Genomic DNA, 17,605 nt, shown 5'->3' on the forward strand with positions numbered 1-17,605 from the left:
TCATGCATTTTAAATAAAACTAGATTTTGTGTGCCACAACTTTTTTTATCATGAACTGGATTCCCTGGAAAGGAAGTGTTGTAATTGCTGAGGTAAATGCTGAGGTACTTAGCTTAGTTTTCAAGATACCATATTTCAGCTTATTGGAAGGAGATCTATTTCACCATCCAAGAACTGACAGATTATAGTCCTGTAATTGTACTTAAGTTTTATTTAGAGAAGCAAGATCTATTTTTTAAAATAGGCCTGTGGTCAAAATAGGGCATAGTTGGAAAAAGCCACATAATAAATATTAACTGTGAAATCTCATGAAATAACTGATTTTATGAGAAATGTGTTGTTTTTAGCAACCTCTCTCTCAATTGTTTAACTTCATTTTCAGAAAGTCTCTCACATTAGTGTTTCATAGATGCTTATAACTGTGCCTAGATTTCTGATACAATAAAATTCTTATAATTTGATCACGCTAATTTAGGATTTACAACATTACCACCAAACCAATTAGTTTTTGCATAGTAACTAAAGAAAGCATTTCTCAGGGAATGTAAAGGGTAAATACATAAAAGGGGAAAACATTTAAAATATTTTAAAGGAACAAATGGTATTTAAGAACATTCATAGAATGTACATGTTTACTAATCACAAGAAAATCTCAAGATTTGGTGACGATTTCCCCTAGCAGTATTTCACTTGGCATTTTGTGTGTACTAGAAAGGGCAAAACATTCAATTACAAATACGTATCACTGAACCAAACCCCTCCTATTGAGTTTGCCTGAATAACTGACATTTTGTTGTACTACAGTTGTTTGTTTGTTTTTGGTTTGGTTTGGTTTTTTCTTGAGAAGGGGTCTCACTCTGTTACCCAGATTGGAGTGCAGTAGCACTATCTCAGCTCACTACAATCTCTGCCTCCCAGGCTCAAGTGATCCTCCTCTCTTGGCCTCCCAAGGAGCTGGGACTACAGGTTCGTACCACCATGCATGGCTAATTTTTTGTGGTTTTGGTAGAGACAGGTTTTCATCATGTTGTGCTGGCTGGTCTTGAACTCCTGAGCTCAAACAATCCACTCACCTTGGCCTCCCAAATTGCTGGGACTACAGACATGAGCCACTGCACCCAGCCCCTTTGTTGTACTATAGTATTTTATTAACATACTAAAACTAAAATTGCCTTGAAAAGTCTGAGGACTCATAGTCATGATGCTACATAGGTGTTTTGTTCCTGAAGAATCAACTAGAAGCTCATTAACAAAGAAAATGTGGCCTGCCTTCTGCCATTTACTCCAGGATAGCTGACGGAGCCTTGTGAGCTCCCAGCCATTTCCTTTCCGACTTCATGCCTCCCACCAGCCTACCCCTATTGGCTTGTGCTGTCCTCCAGCCACACAGGACTTCCTGCAAATGCTCCATGGCAGTAGGGCCTCTACTTGCTGCTGCTCCTGCATGGAATGCCTCCTGCATACCCCAAACCTCCAGGACACTGAGCCATGACTGGCTCTTTTTTAGCATCGTCCTTTCCTCCTTCAGGTTGCCTTCTTAGAGAGGCCTTCTCTGACTCCCCTAAAGATATCATGTCCATACACACACCCCAAGTAACCACTCTTGCCTATCACCCTGCTTTGAGTTCCCCCTAGTGCTTAAAGCGACTTGAGGTGTACTTATTTGTCTCCGTTAAAATGTAAGGCTCCAAAAGACAGGACTCAAGTCTTGTTTTCTCTTATTTCCCCAGGGCCTAGCTCATTAGGCATCAGTAAATATTTGTTGAGTAAATTAGGAAATCTTTCTACCCTTCAGGGTCTGCTCGCATATCTCCTCTGTAATTTTCCAAGGCAGAATTAACCACTCTGATATATTTATTGCCTGAGCACTTTGTATATGGTGCAAGGCACAGAAGAGTGAGTTGAGCCTGGCAGGTCCATCTATTTTCTCTCGATTATAAACTCTGACAATAGGGCAATCTTATTGCTAAAATTATACTACCACTTGTCCTGACACAAAATAGACACGCTCTTAATTTTTTTATAGTTATGTTTCTTCCATTTATTCACCCAACAAATATTAATGTGTGGCAGGCACTGATCACAGTGATAAAAGAGTAATCAGTACTGTGGCTTCTGTCCTCATGAAGGTGTAGATTCTTCCCATTCTGAATTCAGACTGATAAACCTACAGGCATTTTCATAATAGAAAACGGTAGGATAGACAGTTGGGTAGATGGTAAGACCCTTTGTAAAAAGAGGGACCATCTATGACTCAGTTTTCTTTTTCATATTGCAGCCCTTCTCATCGATGGGAATTGTAATCTGCCTCACTACCATCTTAGGTTTTCTCACCGAGTTGAGACTAGGCAAAGAAGAACAGAAAAGTGTTCTAGACTGAGAGAATACATATACAGATTCACTCTTGTGAGAGAGAGAGCATGGCAAGTATGAGAAACTGGAAAATGTCCTATGGGACCCAGTTTCATGGAGCCAAGGGGATCATGGCATGTGATGAGTCTGGAGAGCTAGCTAGGCAGAAGCTGGACCTCAGGACATGCACGTCATGCGAAGGAGTTTGGAGGTTATCTAAGAGCAGTGGGAAGCTGTGGAAGGGTTTAGGAAAGGGGACAACAGATCCAATTTATATAATACAAAAGAGCCTTCCAGCTGCAATGTAGGTGAAACAGATCCCAGCAAACCATTGAAGAGGCCATTGCAATAGAGGAAGAAAGGTAGGTTTAATTTTCTGTAGATGAGAGAAAAAGGCAAAGTCTAGAAATGCTTAGAATTTAGTATTTAAAATCAACTATGGTGACATGTTAGCTAAATGGAAGAGAAGGGAGGAAAGGAATGGCCAAGATGATTGTTCTCTCCTATTCAGAGGTATGATCATAGCATTCACTGAGACACCTGTCATTGGCATAGTGAGAATCTGATTTAGGAAGGAAAATAGGAGTCTGACTTTGGTCATGTTGAATTTGAGGTACCTTTGAGACATCAAAGGGGAGATAATAGATAAGCAGCTGGTTGAAGAGATCCAAAAGAGAGAAAAAAATTGTGAGTCATAAGCTGTAGGTGATATTTAAGCCTTGGGTACAGATCATGCAAGGTGAGAGTGTGCAGTAAAAAGAGGAAAGGTCTCAAGATCAAGCCTTGACAAACCCAGCATCCAGTGGACCAGGTAAAAGAAGGCTGCCTATCAGAGGAGATGGAAGATGCAGCCAGAGATAGGAAGAAAGCCAGGAGAGTGTTTTGTCATGGGAGCCAAGAGAAAAATAATATGTAAACAAGGAAGGAGTCGTTAAGTGTGTCAAACACTGCTAAGGGAGTAGTCCAGAAGAAAGCATTGAAAAATATCACTGGATTTTGTGATTTGTAGTAGAAGGAGAGGACAAACATCAGATGGAGGTGCAGAATATGAATGGAAGGAAAGGAAATGTGAGCATTCATTCTATACATCTAGGGGACCAATGTGATGGAGACAGAAACATAAACAGCTAACAAAACAATGGATTAAGCATGCTGTGTATCCATGCTGTGAAGTAGGGACGGGGCAGCCATCAAGCCCACCCTGGAAGGAGCAGGGGAGGCCAGGACAGGCTTTGCACAAGAATTGGTGCTTTATTGAGACCCATCATGCACGGAGTGAGGGATGAGAATAAATTTGTCAGGGAGAGGAAGAGAGAGGATGTCCTGAGCAAAGACGGTACACATGCAAAGGCATGAGATGTGGGAGTGGCTGTCTTATTTACCGATTACAGACTGTTTGATTTGGAGCCCAGATTGCCTTTGGAGCCATGACAGGAAATTAATCTTGAAAAGGAAGCAGGGGCCCAATCATAAAACACAGGGTGTTGTAGTGAAATATTTGTAATTTACCGATGTTTCTCAGCTTACCTTTGGGAATATTCTTAATGGCAGGAAACTAAGTGAGGACGCTTTATAATGCAAACACAAACTTTTCTTTCACATTTCGTGTTTTAAAAATTTAATGAATTTTGCATTCTAGTCCATAATATATTTGCTTGTCTTTTTATAGTGAAAGTATGTTAGGTTATTTTCCATTGGGTAAAAATGACTCTAGGGATATGAACCTCACTGATTCTGTGGCTCTGGGGAGCTCTTTCCCATTACTGTATGTGTCATCACCCCACATATCCCCACTCATAAGTCTGGAGAGGACTTAGGGTACAAGTTATCAGTATATAAGTGGCAGCTGAAGCTTTGGAAGAAAATGAAATTGCTCAAAAATAGAATGCAGAGTGGTGAGGGAAGAGGGCCATGCCGCAAGAGATCTTGAACACCACAAATATCTAAAAGGACAACAGAAGGAAAACAGAGGAAGTAGTGAGGGATCTGTAGAAGAAAGGAGAGATCCAACGTGGAGAAAACGGGGAGGAATTTCAACAATGTAAGGAGCTTGGCAGTGCCCAGTGATACAGAAATCATTGCATACAAAATAGTCCCTGAAAGACACAGGATTTGGTGGGTCTTCAATTATTAAAGTTATTGTGACCTTAATGAAGTCAGATTCAGTCCAGGGAGTAAAGGAGATTTAGTGGGAATGAGAAATGATACCAATTGTACTAGACCATGCTTTCAAGAAGCTGAGTTTTGAGGGAATAGTAGGAAGTGAGTGTGCTGCCTGGATAGGAGACTCAGGGTCATGGGGAATGGATTCCATAAGGTAGGGACAGAAACGTGTTTATATGCTGAGGAAAAGCCAGGGCAGGGGAAGATATTGAAAATATAAGAGAATACTAGGCCTGCAGCCTTATACATAGGAAGTATATTGTAAAAATATTTCTTTAATAAATGACTGTTTGCTGTTAAATTCCTCAGTCTCAGTTTCACAGGTGAAATGTATGTTTTATGGGCTACATGTTTTGTGTGCTTAATCAGAGTTGTGTTGATTTCTGTGGGGGTGTGTTGTTTTTTAGCCTCAGAATATTCTGTTGACAAGTGACTCTCCATTGGGTGACATTAAGATCGTTGACTTTGGCCTTTCAAGAATATTGAAGAACAGTGAAGAGCTCCGAGAAATTATGGGTACCCCTGAGTATGTGGGTAAGTATTCATAAAAGTAGTTTTGCTCTGGGGTCAGGCATCACCTTCATTAGGAGACTTGTCCATGTGGTATGACTCAGAGTGGGGCCAGCTATTGCTATATTGAAATTCCACCATCAGAGATTTATTTCTTTGGATTAAATTTTACAATGGAAAACTTTCAAGAGTCAGGTACCAAATTGGTGATCTTTTCACTCTTTCTTCACTACAGGGCTAAGAGAATTTGAAGGGATTACTTCTAAAAGGAATAGGAGAGGATTTTCTTAACAAAGTAGGATATTAGCTATCTGAGGGTGGGAGGATGTTTAACAAGTAAGGATCTTTAAAGATGCTGTGGTTGATAACAAGCATTGATAAAGGAATTGCCAAGTCTAGGGTTCCACAGAAGTGTGGAGCAGAGAGGGCATTTGGTTGGATCCATGGTTAGTACTTCTGGCAGAAAGAAAGGGAGCTTAAACACTGAAATAGCAGCAAGAGAGCAGCTGAATGATGATACTGTATGGGTCTAGGTTGGGTAAAAAAGTCAACTGTGACTTTATTTGACAGACGGGAAGAAGAATAGGAGTTTGTAAGAGTAACAGTTTGAATGATGGGTTTTAAAAGTATCTGTAGTAGAATAAGGCTGCCAAATTTAGACGTTGTGACCAGAGATTAGAATATTAATATTTAGGTGAGGCACAGTGGCTCATGCCTGTAATCCCAGCACTTTGGGAGGCCAAGGCAGGTGGATCACTTGAGGCCAGGAGTTTGAGACCAGCCTGGCCAACATGGCAAAACCCCATCTCTACTAAAAATACAAAAATTAGCCGGGCATGGTGGTACACATTTATATTCCCAGCTACTTGAAAGTCAGGAGAATCGCTTGAAAACCTGGGAGGCAGAGGTTGTGGTGAGGCGAGATCATGCCACTGCATTCCAGCCTGGGTGACAGACCGAGATTCTGTCTTTAAAAAAAAAATTAATATTCAAAATTTTAGTGGTGAAATAGCGCTTTGTAATTATGAGGCCTTGGATATAGTGCTGGAAAGACAGTTCTTTAGACCAGGTAATCAAGAAGCTGTGAAGGTAGCTGTCTGGGTCATGAACATCATTGTGGAAGTCACCTAAGCTGACAGCAGACCCGGGAGAAGAGGAGGACACCCGTGGCAGGAGTGGAGAAGTCTGTGGCCTGGGCCTGAGGGAAGAAGTGTGAAGTGGGCAAACAGGCTAGAAGAGGGGGAATGAGGAGAGCAGGTCTCCTTTCAAAGAAGAGGGTAAAAAGAGTGAGCAGTCCTTGAAAGACTGAGGATCTTACAAGAGAAGAACTTTCCAAAGCACAAAGACTCAGGAGGGCCAACAGGGTTGAAGAAAACAAAGCTGCATGGCAATGACAGTCCAAAAATCATTCAGAGATTTTTTTAAAGATCCTTAATTAGGTAAGAAAAGATGACACAGGCATAGAAACAACCTTTAAATTTGTTTATATATTTTAATGGGCCGGAATACTTTTCATTATGCTAACATGCATCATGACCATTAAGTTTAGTGATGTGACTTAACAGTGTTTCTTTAGGGAAAGCAGCAACCCAAGTATTTTAGCCAAATGTAATGGGGACCACTGTAAGTTCAAATACACAGGACTGTAAAATAAAGGTCTGTGAGCTGAAAAATCAAAATAGTAATCACCGCCCTGAAAGATTTTGGGATTTTGTTTTGTTTAAATGCTTTGTTGTTTGAGACAGTTTCACTCTGTCACCCAGGCCAGAGTGCAGTGGCTCCATCATAGCTTGCTACAGCTCCCATCTTGAGATCCTGCTGCCTCAGCCTCCTGAGTAGCCGGGACCACAGGCACGCGCCAGCACAGTGGGCCCGTTTTTTGTTCTTTTTTTTTGGTAAAGACGGATCTCACTGTGTTGACCAGGCTAGTGTTGTGTTTTAGAGCTTTCTGTTCCTTAGTAAATTTTCAGTTTTCTACCAAGTACCTTTCCCTGTCTCAAAATATATTGGAAATACAAGCACAATGCAAAAAGAAAAAAAAAACTACAAGTAATTCAGAAGTATATAATACAGAAAAACAAAGGGACTTTCCTCTTTTTCTTTCCCTGACTCACCTTTTAAAAGGTAAGTTTGTGCCTCCCATAGTCATTTTATATATACAGAAACTGGTGTGAGTTCTACCCCTGTATTTTTTTTTTTATTTTTTATTGCATTTTAGGTTTTGGGGTACATGTGCAGAACATGCAAGACAGTTGCATAGGTACACACATGGCAGTGCGTTTTGCTTCCTTTCTCCCCTTCACCCACATTTGGCATTTCTCCCCAGGCTATCCCTCCCCAGCTCCCCGCCCCCGCTGGCCCTCCCCTTTTCCCCCCAATAGACCCCAGTGTTTAGTACTCCCCTCCCTGTGTCCATGTGTTCTCATTTTTCATCAACCACCTATGAGTGAGAATATGCGGTATTTCATTTTCTGTTCTTGTGTCAGTTTGCTGAGAATGATGTTCTCCAGATTCATCCATGTCCCTACAAACGACACGAACTCATCATTTCTGATTGCTACATAATATTCCATGGTGTATACGTGCCACATTTTCCCAGTCCAGTCTATCATCAATGGGCATTTGGGTTGGTTCCAGGTCTTTGCTATTGTAAACAGTGCTGCAATGAACATTCGTGTGCATGTGTCCTTGTAGTAGAACGATTTATAGTCCTTTGGATATATACCCAGTAATGGGATTGCTGGGTCAAATGGAATTTCTATTTCTAAGGCATTGAGGAATCGCCACACTGTCTTCCACAATGGTTGAACTAATTTACACTCCCACCAACAGTGTAAAAGTGTTTCTATTTCTCCACATCCTCTCCAGCATCTGTTGTCTTCAGATTTTTTAATGATCGCCATTCTAACTGGCGTGAGATGGTATCTCAATGTGGTTTTGATTTGCATCTCTCTAATGACCAGTGATGATGAGCATTTTTTCATATGATTGTTGGCCTCATATATGTCTTCTTTCATAAAGTGTCTGTTCATATCCTTTGCCCATTTTTGAATGGGCTTGTTTGTTTTTTTTTCCTGTAAATCTGTTTGAGTTCTTTGTAAATTCTATATCAGCCCTTTGTCAGATGGGGAAACTGCAAAAATTTTTTCCCATTCTGTTGGTTGCCGATCCATTCTAGTGACTGTTTCTTTTGCCGTGCAGAAGCTGTGGAGTTTCATTAGGTCCCATTTGTCTATTTTGGCTTTTGTTGCCAATGCTTTTGGTGTTTAGGTCATGAAGTCCTTGCCTACTCCTATGTCCTGGATGGTTTTGCCTAGATTTTCTTCTAGGGTTTTTATGGTGCCAGGTCTTATGTTTAAGTCTTTAATCCATCTGGAGTTAATTTTAGTGTAAGGTGTCAGGAAGGGGTCCAGTTTCTGCTTTCTGCACATGGCTAGCCAGTTTTCCCAACACCATTTATTAAACAGGGAATCCTTTCCCCATTGTTTGTTTTTGTCAGGTTTATCAAAGATTGTATGGTTGTAGATATGTTGTGTTGCCTCCGGTGCCTCTGCTTTGTTCCATTGGTCTATATCTCTGTTTTGGTACCAGAACCATGCTGTTTGGATTACTGTAGCCTTGTAGTATAGTTTGAAATCCGGTAGTGTGATGCCCCCCGCTGTGTTCTTTTTGCTTAGAATTGACTTGGCTATGTGGGCTCTCTTTTGGTTCCATATGAAGTTCATGGTGGTTTTCTCCAGTTCTGTGAAGAAAGTCAATGGTAGCTTGACGGGAATAGCGTTGATTCTGTAAATTACTTTGGGCAGTATAGCCATTTTCATGATACTGATTCTTCCTAACCATGAACATGGAATGTTTCTCCATCTGTTTGTGTCCTCTCTTATTTCATTGAGAAATGGTTTGTAGTTTTCCTTGAAGAGGTCCCTTATGTTTTTTGTGAGTTGTATTCCTAGGTATTTTATTCTTTTCGTAGCAATTGTGAATGGCAGTTCGTTCTTGATTTGGCTCTCTTTAAGTCCGTTATTGGTGTAGAGGAATGCTTGTGATTTTATATCCTGAGACTTTGCTGAAGTTGCTTTTCAGTTTCAGGAGTTTTTAGGCTGAGGCGATGGGGTCTTCTAGGTATCCTATCATGTCGTCTGCAAATAGAGACAATTTGGCTTCCTCCTTTCCTATTTGAATACCCTTTATTTCTTTTTCTTGCCTGATTGCTCTGGCTAGAACTTCCAGTACTATATTGAAGAGGAGTGGTGAGAGAGGGCATCCTTGTCTAGTGCCGGATTTCAAAGGGGATGCTTCCAGTTTTTGCCCATTCAGTATGATATTGGCTGTTGGTTTGTCGTAAATAGCTTTTATTACTTTGAGATACATTCCATCGATACCGAGTTTATTGAGGGTTTTTAGCATAAAGGGCTGTTGAATTTTGTCAAATGCCTCCTCTGCATCAATTGAGATAATCATGTGGTTTTTGTTTTTGGTTCTGTTTATGTGGTGAATTACATTGATAGACTTGCGTATGTTGAACCAGCCTTGCATCCCCGGGATGAATCCTACTTGATCATGATGGATAAGTTTTTTGATTTGCTGTTGCAATCAGCTTGCCAATATTTTATTGAAGATTTTTGCATCTATGTTCATCATGGATATTGGCCTGAAGTTTTCTTTTCTCGTTGGGTCTCTGCCGGGTTTTGGTATCAGGATGATGTTGGTCTCATAAAATGATTTGGGAAGGATTCCCTCTTTTTGGATTATTTGGAATAGTTTCAGAAGGAATGGTATTAGCTCCTCTTTGTGTGTCTGGTAGAATTCGGCTGTGAACCCATCTGGACCTGGGCTTTTTTTGTGTGGTAGGCTCTTAATTGCTGCCTCGGCTTCTGACCTCGTTATTGGTCTAGTCATAGTTTCAGCTTCCTCCTGGTTTACGCTTGGGAGGACACAGGTGTCCAGGAATTTATCCATTTCTTCCAGGTTTACTAGTTTATGTGCATAGAGTTGTTTGTAATATTCTCTGATGATAGTTTGAATTTCTGTGGAATCTGTGGTGATTTCCCCTTTATCGTTTTTTATTGCATCTATTTGGTTTTCTCTCTTTTCTTTTTTATCAATCTGGCTAGTGGTTTGTCTATTTTGTTGATCTTTTCAAAAAACCAGCTCTTGGAATTATTGATTTTTTGAAGGGTTTTTCATGTCTCTATCTCCTTCAGTTCAGCTCTGATCTTAGTTATTTCTTGTCTTCTGCTGGGTTTTGAGTTTTTTTGATCTTGCTCCTCTAGCTCTTTCAATTTTGACGATAGGGTGTCAATTTTGGATCTCTCCATTCTCCTCATATGGGCACTTATTGCTATATATTTTCCTCTAGAGACTGCTTTAAATGTGTCCCAGAGATTCTGGCATGTTGTGTCTTCGTTCTCATTGGTTTTGAAGAACTTCTTTATTTCTGCCTTCATTTTATTGTTTATCCAGTCACCATTCAAGAGCCAGTTGTTCAGTTTCCATGAAGCTGTGTGGTTCTGGGTTGGTTTCTGAATTCTGAGTTCTAACTTGATTGCACTATGGTTTGAGAGACTGTTTGTTATGATTTCAGTTGTTTTGCATTTGCTGAGGAGTGCTTTACTTCCAATTATGTGGTCAGTTTTAGAGTGGGTGTGATGTGGTGCTAAGAAGAATGTATATTCTGTGGATTTGGGGTGGAGAGTTCTGTAAATGTCTATCAGGTTTGCTTGTTCCAGGTCTGAGGTCAAGCCCTGGATATCCTTGTTGATTTTCTGTCTGGTTGATCTAATATTGACAGTGGAGTGTTAAAGTCTCCCACTATTATTGTGTGGGAGTCTTAAGTCTCTTTGTAAGTCATTAAGAACTTGCCTTATGTATCTGGGTGCTCCTGTATTGGGTCCATGTATGTTTAGGATCATTAGCTTTTCTTGTTGTATCGATCCTTTTACCATTATGTAATGGCCTTCTTTGTCTCTCTTGATCTTTGTTGCTTTAAAGTCTATTTTATCAGAGATGAGAATTGCAACTCCTTTTGTTTGCTCTCCATTTGCTTGGTAAATCTTCCTCCATCCCTTTATTTTGAGCCTTTGTGTATCCTTACATGTGAGATGGGTTTCCTGGATACAGCACACTGATGGGTTTTGTTTTTTATCCAATTTGCCAGTCTGTGTCTTTTGATTGGTACATTTAGTCCATTTACATTTAGGGTTAATATTGTTATGTGAGAATTTGAAACTGCCATTTTGATGCTAGCTGGCTGTTTTGCCCAGCTAGTTAGTTGATGTAGATTCTTCATTTTGTTGATGCTCTTTAGCATTTAGTGTGATTTTGGAATGGTTGGTACTGGTTGTTCCTTTCTATGTGTAGTGCCTCTTTCAGGAGCTCTTGTAAAGCAGGCCTGGTGGTGACAAAATCTCTGAGTACTTGCTTATTTACAAAGGATTTTATTTTTCCTTCACTTCTGAAGCTCAGTTTGGCTGGATATGAAATTCTGGGTTCAAAATTCTTTTCTTTAAGGATGTTGAATATTGGCCCCCACTCTCTTCTGGCTTGTAGAGTTTCTGCCGAGAGATCTGCTGTGAGTCTGATGGGCTTCCCTTTGCGGGTGACCCGACCTTTCTCTCTGGCTGCCCTTAGTATTTTCTCCTTTATTTCAACCCTGGTGAATCTGATGATTATGTGCCTTGGGGTTGCTCTTCTTGCGGAATATCTTTGTGGTGTTCTCTGTATTTCCTGCATTTGAGTGTTGGCCTGCCTTGCTAGGTGGGGGAAATTTTCCTGGATAATGTCCTGAAGAGTATTTTTCAGCTTGAATTCATTCTCTTTGTCACATTCTGGTACACCTATCAAACGTAGGTTAGGTCTCTTCACATAGTCCCACATTTCTTGGAGGCTTTGTTCATTCCTTTTTGCGCTTTTTTCTCTGATCTTGGTTTCTCGTTTTCTTTCATTGAGTTGATCTTCGACTTCTGATATCCTTTCTTCTGCTTGGTCAATTCAGCTGTTGAAACTTGTGCATGCTTCGCGAAGTTCTCGTGTCGTGTTTTTCAGCTCCTTCAATTCATTCATATTCTTCTCTAAGTTGCCCATTCTTGTTATCATTTCCTCGAATCTTTTTTCAAGGTTCTTAGTTTCTTTGCATTGATTTAAAACATGTTCTTTTAGCTCACAAAAGTTTCTCATTATCCACCTTCTGAAGTCTAATTTCATCATTTCGTCACAGTCATTCTCTGTCCAGCTTTGTTCCCTTGCTCGTGAGGAGTTTTGGTCCTTTGTAGGAGGTGAGGTGTTCTGGTTTCGGGTGTTTTCCTCCTTTTTTCGCTGGTTTCTTCCCATCTTTGTGGATTTATCCACCTGTCATCTGAGTAGTTGCTGACTTTTCGATTGGGTCTCTGAGTGGATGCCCAGATGGTGATGATGAGGTCTTTCTGTTACTTGGTTTTCCTTCTACCAGTCTAGCCCCTCCACTGTACGACTGCTGAAGTCCACTCCAGGCCCTGCTTGTCTGGGGTGCACCTATAACAGCTGCGAACAGTGAGGGATGCTACCAGTTTCTTTTTCTGCTATCTTTGTCCCAGAATGATGCCTGCCAAATATCAGTCTTCTGGATATAGAGGGGTCAGGGAGCTGCTTGAGGAGACAGTCTGTACTTTATAGGAGCTCAGTTGCTGAGCTGTGAGCTCTGTTGTTCATTCAGGGCTGTTAGGCTGCTACGTTTAATTCTGCTGCAGCAGAACTCATTAAAAAAAAACCCTTTTTTTCTCAGATGCTCTGTCTTGGGGGGTTGGGGCTTTCTTTATGAGTGTCCATTGCGCTGTCCTGCTCAGCTAGGAGGCAGTCTAGTCACTATTTCCCTGCTGAGGCTCTGCCCTGCTGGTGTGAGGTCCGCCCTGTTGCTGCAGGCTCTGCCCTGCTGCTGCGGTCTCCGCCCTGCTGCCATGGGCTACGCCCTGCGGCGGAGTCTCTCTATTGTGGCGGGTTGCCTTGGCAACCGCAGGCTGCGTCAGCAATGGAAGTGTAACCTCAATAGGGGCGGATTGCCTCGGTAATGGCGGACACCCCCCCCCCCCCCCACCGAGCTGCACCGTTCTGGGTTCAGCTGTGCCCACAGTTAAACTCTCCACCCGGAGCGTTTGGAATCGCCGTTTTGTTTGTCCCACAGCACTGGCCCAAACGCCGTTTCCCTGAAATCTCCTGGCCTGGCTCACTGTCCAAGTCCCATTCAATCAGATGGATATGCCAATCTGCCCTCTCAAGTCTCAGATTGCCGATTAAACAGGGCACCCGGACCAGTGCGCTTTGTGCAGAGCGCTGTGGAGCGCCACTGCGCTGTATCACCAGCCGCCGGCTGCACCAGCCAAAACCACTGCGCTGGCATCCCGCATCTCTTTTATACCTGGGGATTTCCCCGTTCTGTGGGCAACAAAGATCCGTCTGGAAATGTGGCCCTGACTCACCCTCCGCGCATTCACCGATAGCTTCAATCCTGGGTTGTTCTCACCGCGCCATCTTGAGTAGGTCTCTCCTCTACCCCTGTATTTGCCTTCTATGTGACCGTGGCCCTTAAATCTCTTTATACCTCAGATTCCTCTGTCCATAAAATGGGGCTAGTAATAGTACCAACCTCACAGGGAATTTGTAAGGATTTAATTGTATTTGCTATACAAAGCCCTTAAACCAGTATTCAGCACATGATAACCACTCAATAAAGGAAGCTATTGGTATTTCCTGTACCTCTCCTCCCACAGTCTTGCTATGTCGTCTGTTTTACTGTTTCATCCCCAGTAATTTGGATGCTATGCATTTCATTTTTAATTCCTAGTCATTTCTTCTAAAACCTATAAGTAACATTCTCAACTTCTGTTTCTCAGCTATTTTAGAAATCAAAATTTAGGAAACTAGCATACCTAGCATTTCCTTTCTAACCTCTTCCTCCCACTCATTTATTCTATGAGGGTTTGTCACAAACAAAGCAGTAGATACATGACTTTGAGTATTTAGTCTTTTCATAGAACTAGAACATTTTCATTCCTTTTTTTACATCGTAATTACCACAGTGTTTTAGTCTCTGATCTGTTTTCCCATGGATTCAGTACTTATTGACTCCCTTTTAATAGTTTAGCCTCTTTATTTGTATAGTTTTGAAAAAGATCATCTTTAGTTAACTGGATTATGAGTAGATTTTTATATTTTTCCTGAATCCTTGCATATTTGACAGTCTTTCTATTGTGTTTATGTGTGGCAGCAATTTGCTTTATATCAAAGCTTTTTTTTTTTCTGAGACACGGTCTCTGTCACCCAGGCTCGAGTGCAGTCGCACTATCTTGGCTCACTGCAGCCTCAACCTCCCAGGCTCAAGCAATCCACCCACCTCAGCCTCCCCATTAGCTGGGTCTACAGGCATGCACCGTGACACTCAACTGAGTTTTGTTTACTTTTTATAGAAACAAGGTCTCACTATGTTGCTCATGCTGGTCTTGAACTCCTGGTTCAAGCGATCCTCCTGCCTTGTCCTTGCAAACTGCTGGGCACCCAGCCTCAAAGCATATTACCTTTCTTAGTCCTATAGATGCAACTTAGTTAACTTTGTCCCATGCCTGTAGTCTCAGAATGCTCAATTTTTGTTTTAACTTTGTTGGCTGACTTTCTGTTAATGGGTAGATGTTTTAAAAAGCTCTGACTGCAACGTAAAGAAAAGATCAGAGGAGTGGGACAAGTAGTTGAAAAGGCCCAGGTAAGAGGACAAAGTACCATGGACAAGAGTGGGCCAATGGGGAGGCAGAAATGTCAGTGGCAATGAGAAAGCTTTAAAAGCCATAATCTGATAGAGACAATGTTTGATTACAGAGGGTGTGAAAGAGAAAGGTGTCAGAAATTGTCAGTTTATATTTGGTGTTTTTAAAATATTTAAATATTTGTAAAACACTAGGACTCAACAATGGTGGGTAGAAGTATGAAAAGTAAACAAGTTAATTACAAACATCTAGTTAGGTTCTATATTAATTTATGGTAACCTTTCATTTTAGCCCAAATGTGCTTTATAGTTTATAATACTTTATCTCTAAAAGCAAATTAGGAATTTTTTGCACAAAGCTAAATGGTATCTTCTCTTTCTGATACTAGCTCCTGAAATTCTTAGTTATGATCCTATAAGCATGGCAACAGATATGTGGTAAGTGTTACTAATGAAAAATTGATCAAATTAGTTTCAAGAAATGAGTATGGTACTAATTTTTCTTACATTTTCTTTCTAATTTAGGAGCATTGGAGTGTTAACATATGTCATGCTTACCGGAATATCACCTTTCTTAGGCAATAATAAACAAGAAACATTCTTAAACATCTCACAGATGAATTTAAGTTATTCTGAGGAAGAATTTGATATTTTGTCTGAGTCAGCTGTTGACTTCATCAGGGCACTTTTAGTTAAGAAACCCGAGTAAGTATTAGTTTTAATACTGATCTTGTCAGTTTTTTATTGAATCTGCTCCAACCAAAAATAGTTCAACATCTAAAACACCAAAATGGAAACACAAAAATGTTGACATAAAACTAGGTGACCCTTGGCTTAATACATCTGTTGAAAGAAAAGGAGGCAAAAACAAAAATATTTTTAGCAAATGTGAACCATGGCTGGGTGCGGTGGCTGACGCCTGTAATCCCAACACTTTGGGAGGCCAAAGTGGGCGGATCATGAGATCAAGAGATCGAGACCATCCTGGCCAACATGGTGAAACCCTGTCTCTACTAAAAATACAAAAATTAGCCAGGCATGGTGGCACACACCTGTGGTCCCAGCTACTTGGGAGGCTGAGGTGGAAGAATCACTTGAACTCAGGAGGTGGAGGTTGTAGTAAACCGAGATTGCACCACTGCACTCCATCCTGGCGACAGAGCAAGACTCCGTCTTAAAAAAAAAAGTGAACCATACCTCTGTTTAACAGGATTTAAATATTAATTAGCAAAATTGTATTATTGCAAATGTGTCATGGCAGTAAATGGCACATAATTCATGGTGAGTAGAAATTGACAGTAAAATTTTGACAGCTAAACTCTAGCAGACACTTAATCTGTTCTTGGTGTCTCTTGAGAGCATTTCAGGGATAACTTAAAATATTTCAACATTTTGGAAAATTATACCCAAACTCCAAAACTAATAGTTTTATTCAGGAATCACACTAAGACTTTTGCCAGCTTTTCATACTTCCCAAAATATATGCTCTAATTTTAATTGAAGTTCTAACGTGTCTTAACCGTAATACATGTATCTTTACAGAGATCGAGCCACTGCTGAAGAATGTCTAAAGCACCCCTGGTTGACACAGAGCAGTATTCAGGAGGCTTCTTTCAGGATGGAAAAGGCACAAGAAGCAGCAAATGCCCTCCAAGAAGGTCATTCTATGCCTGAAATTAATTCAGATGCTGACAAACCAGAAACCAAGGAATCCATTGTAACCGAAGAGTTGATTGTAGTTACTTCATATACTCTAGGACAATGCAGACAGTCTGAAAAAGAGAAAATGGAGCAAAAGGCCATTTCCAAACGATTTAAATTTGAGGAACCATTGCTACAAGAAATTCCAGGAGAATTTATCTACTGAGCAGTACTTCAAGATTTCTACACTGAAAATATTATTTATAGAACCTCTGGCCAAATGGTACATATACTGGAAGTGGATAACCAGTATCACTTACACAAACAAAATAACTGTCAAATTTGTGGAGTTAGGTGGAAGTCAGATTTTAAAAGTTGCCAACCAGGAGATTTAACAGGTACAGTTACCCGTTCAATGTTATTTTTAAGAAGGGAGATGTTTGCACCTTTTAATTCTACATCCTGTTTCTCCAGAATGGGAATTTGTGTACAATGATATTTGTATTCACTTTCTTCAAAAAATCCAAGTAAAAGTGCCAAAACTACATTTCTGTAAATCCCTTGCATTATTCATGTGTTATCTATATCTGCATATATGTTCATATCTTTACAAAAATTGATACTTTTTCACTTTAGATTTGTTTTGCCAAAAACAAATCTATATCTATAGACATCTATATTTTTGAGACCCAGAATAACATTTACTAAAGTTCGATAATGTCTTATTTTTATATTTTCCTACTGCTTTATGTTGACTTGATTTGGCTTCTGTTGTCTGTTTTTGCCTCAATATGTGTAACCTGTCAGTGAAAAAAATCCTAATTTTTTTTTTCTCTTCCATGTCACTAGTAAGAGAGGTGGTAATTTTTCACCTCTGAAATTATTCTGTGTTTAATTGTCAGCTCTTCAGCTGCTTCCTTCATCATAGCACACTCAAATTCATCTGCACTAACATGCTCTACCCCTGCCACTTCCTTGCACACACACACCATTCTTCTCATTTAATTTTGGCCACTGGAGGTATCAGTGTGATCTGATCAACAATCTTGTAACCTTGGTCAGTGAAAAGATGCTACTATATTGTTTTTGTCCCAAAGTGAGTAAAATCTCCTAGAGCAGAGAAAGTCTTCATGCCGACCACTGAGCCTCTGCTTCTGTTGAGTTTCTTATCATCAGTCCTCAAGCTATGCTAGGAAAAGGCATAAAATGACA

General features: G+C 40.6%; 2 protein-coding genes across 4 annotated transcripts in view; one reads left to right on the forward strand and one right to left on the reverse strand.

The window, feature by feature from the left end:
- The window catches only part of STK17A (serine/threonine kinase 17a), a 49,616-nt gene extending 32,676 nt beyond the window's left edge, over nt 1-16,940 (forward strand). Inside the window, exons 4-7 of the mRNA XM_002751361.4 lie at nt 4,923-5,049; nt 15,142-15,190; nt 15,278-15,457; nt 16,295-16,940. Coding sequence (XP_002751407.2) covers nt 4,923-5,049; nt 15,142-15,190; nt 15,278-15,457; nt 16,295-16,619 — 681 coding nt within the window. The 3' untranslated portion in view covers nt 16,620-16,940. The remainder of the gene's footprint in view (nt 1-4,922; nt 5,050-15,141; nt 15,191-15,277; nt 15,458-16,294) is intronic.
- Nucleotides 14,889-17,605, reverse strand: part of COA1 (cytochrome c oxidase assembly factor 1) — a 199,628-nt gene continuing 196,911 nt past the window's right edge. For 2 of the 3 annotated variants that reach the window (XR_013523852.1, XR_013523850.1), the window contains exon 9: nt 14,889-16,524. The gene's annotated coding sequence lies outside the window, so the exon portion shown is untranslated. The remainder of the gene's footprint in view (nt 16,525-17,605) is intronic. The other variant, XR_013523853.1, reaches the window with a different exon arrangement.

This window comes from Callithrix jacchus, chromosome 11, assembly GCF_049354715.1.
Source record: "Callithrix jacchus isolate 240 chromosome 11, calJac240_pri, whole genome shotgun sequence".
NCBI classification, from domain to species: Eukaryota; Metazoa; Chordata; class Mammalia; order Primates; family Cebidae; genus Callithrix; species Callithrix jacchus.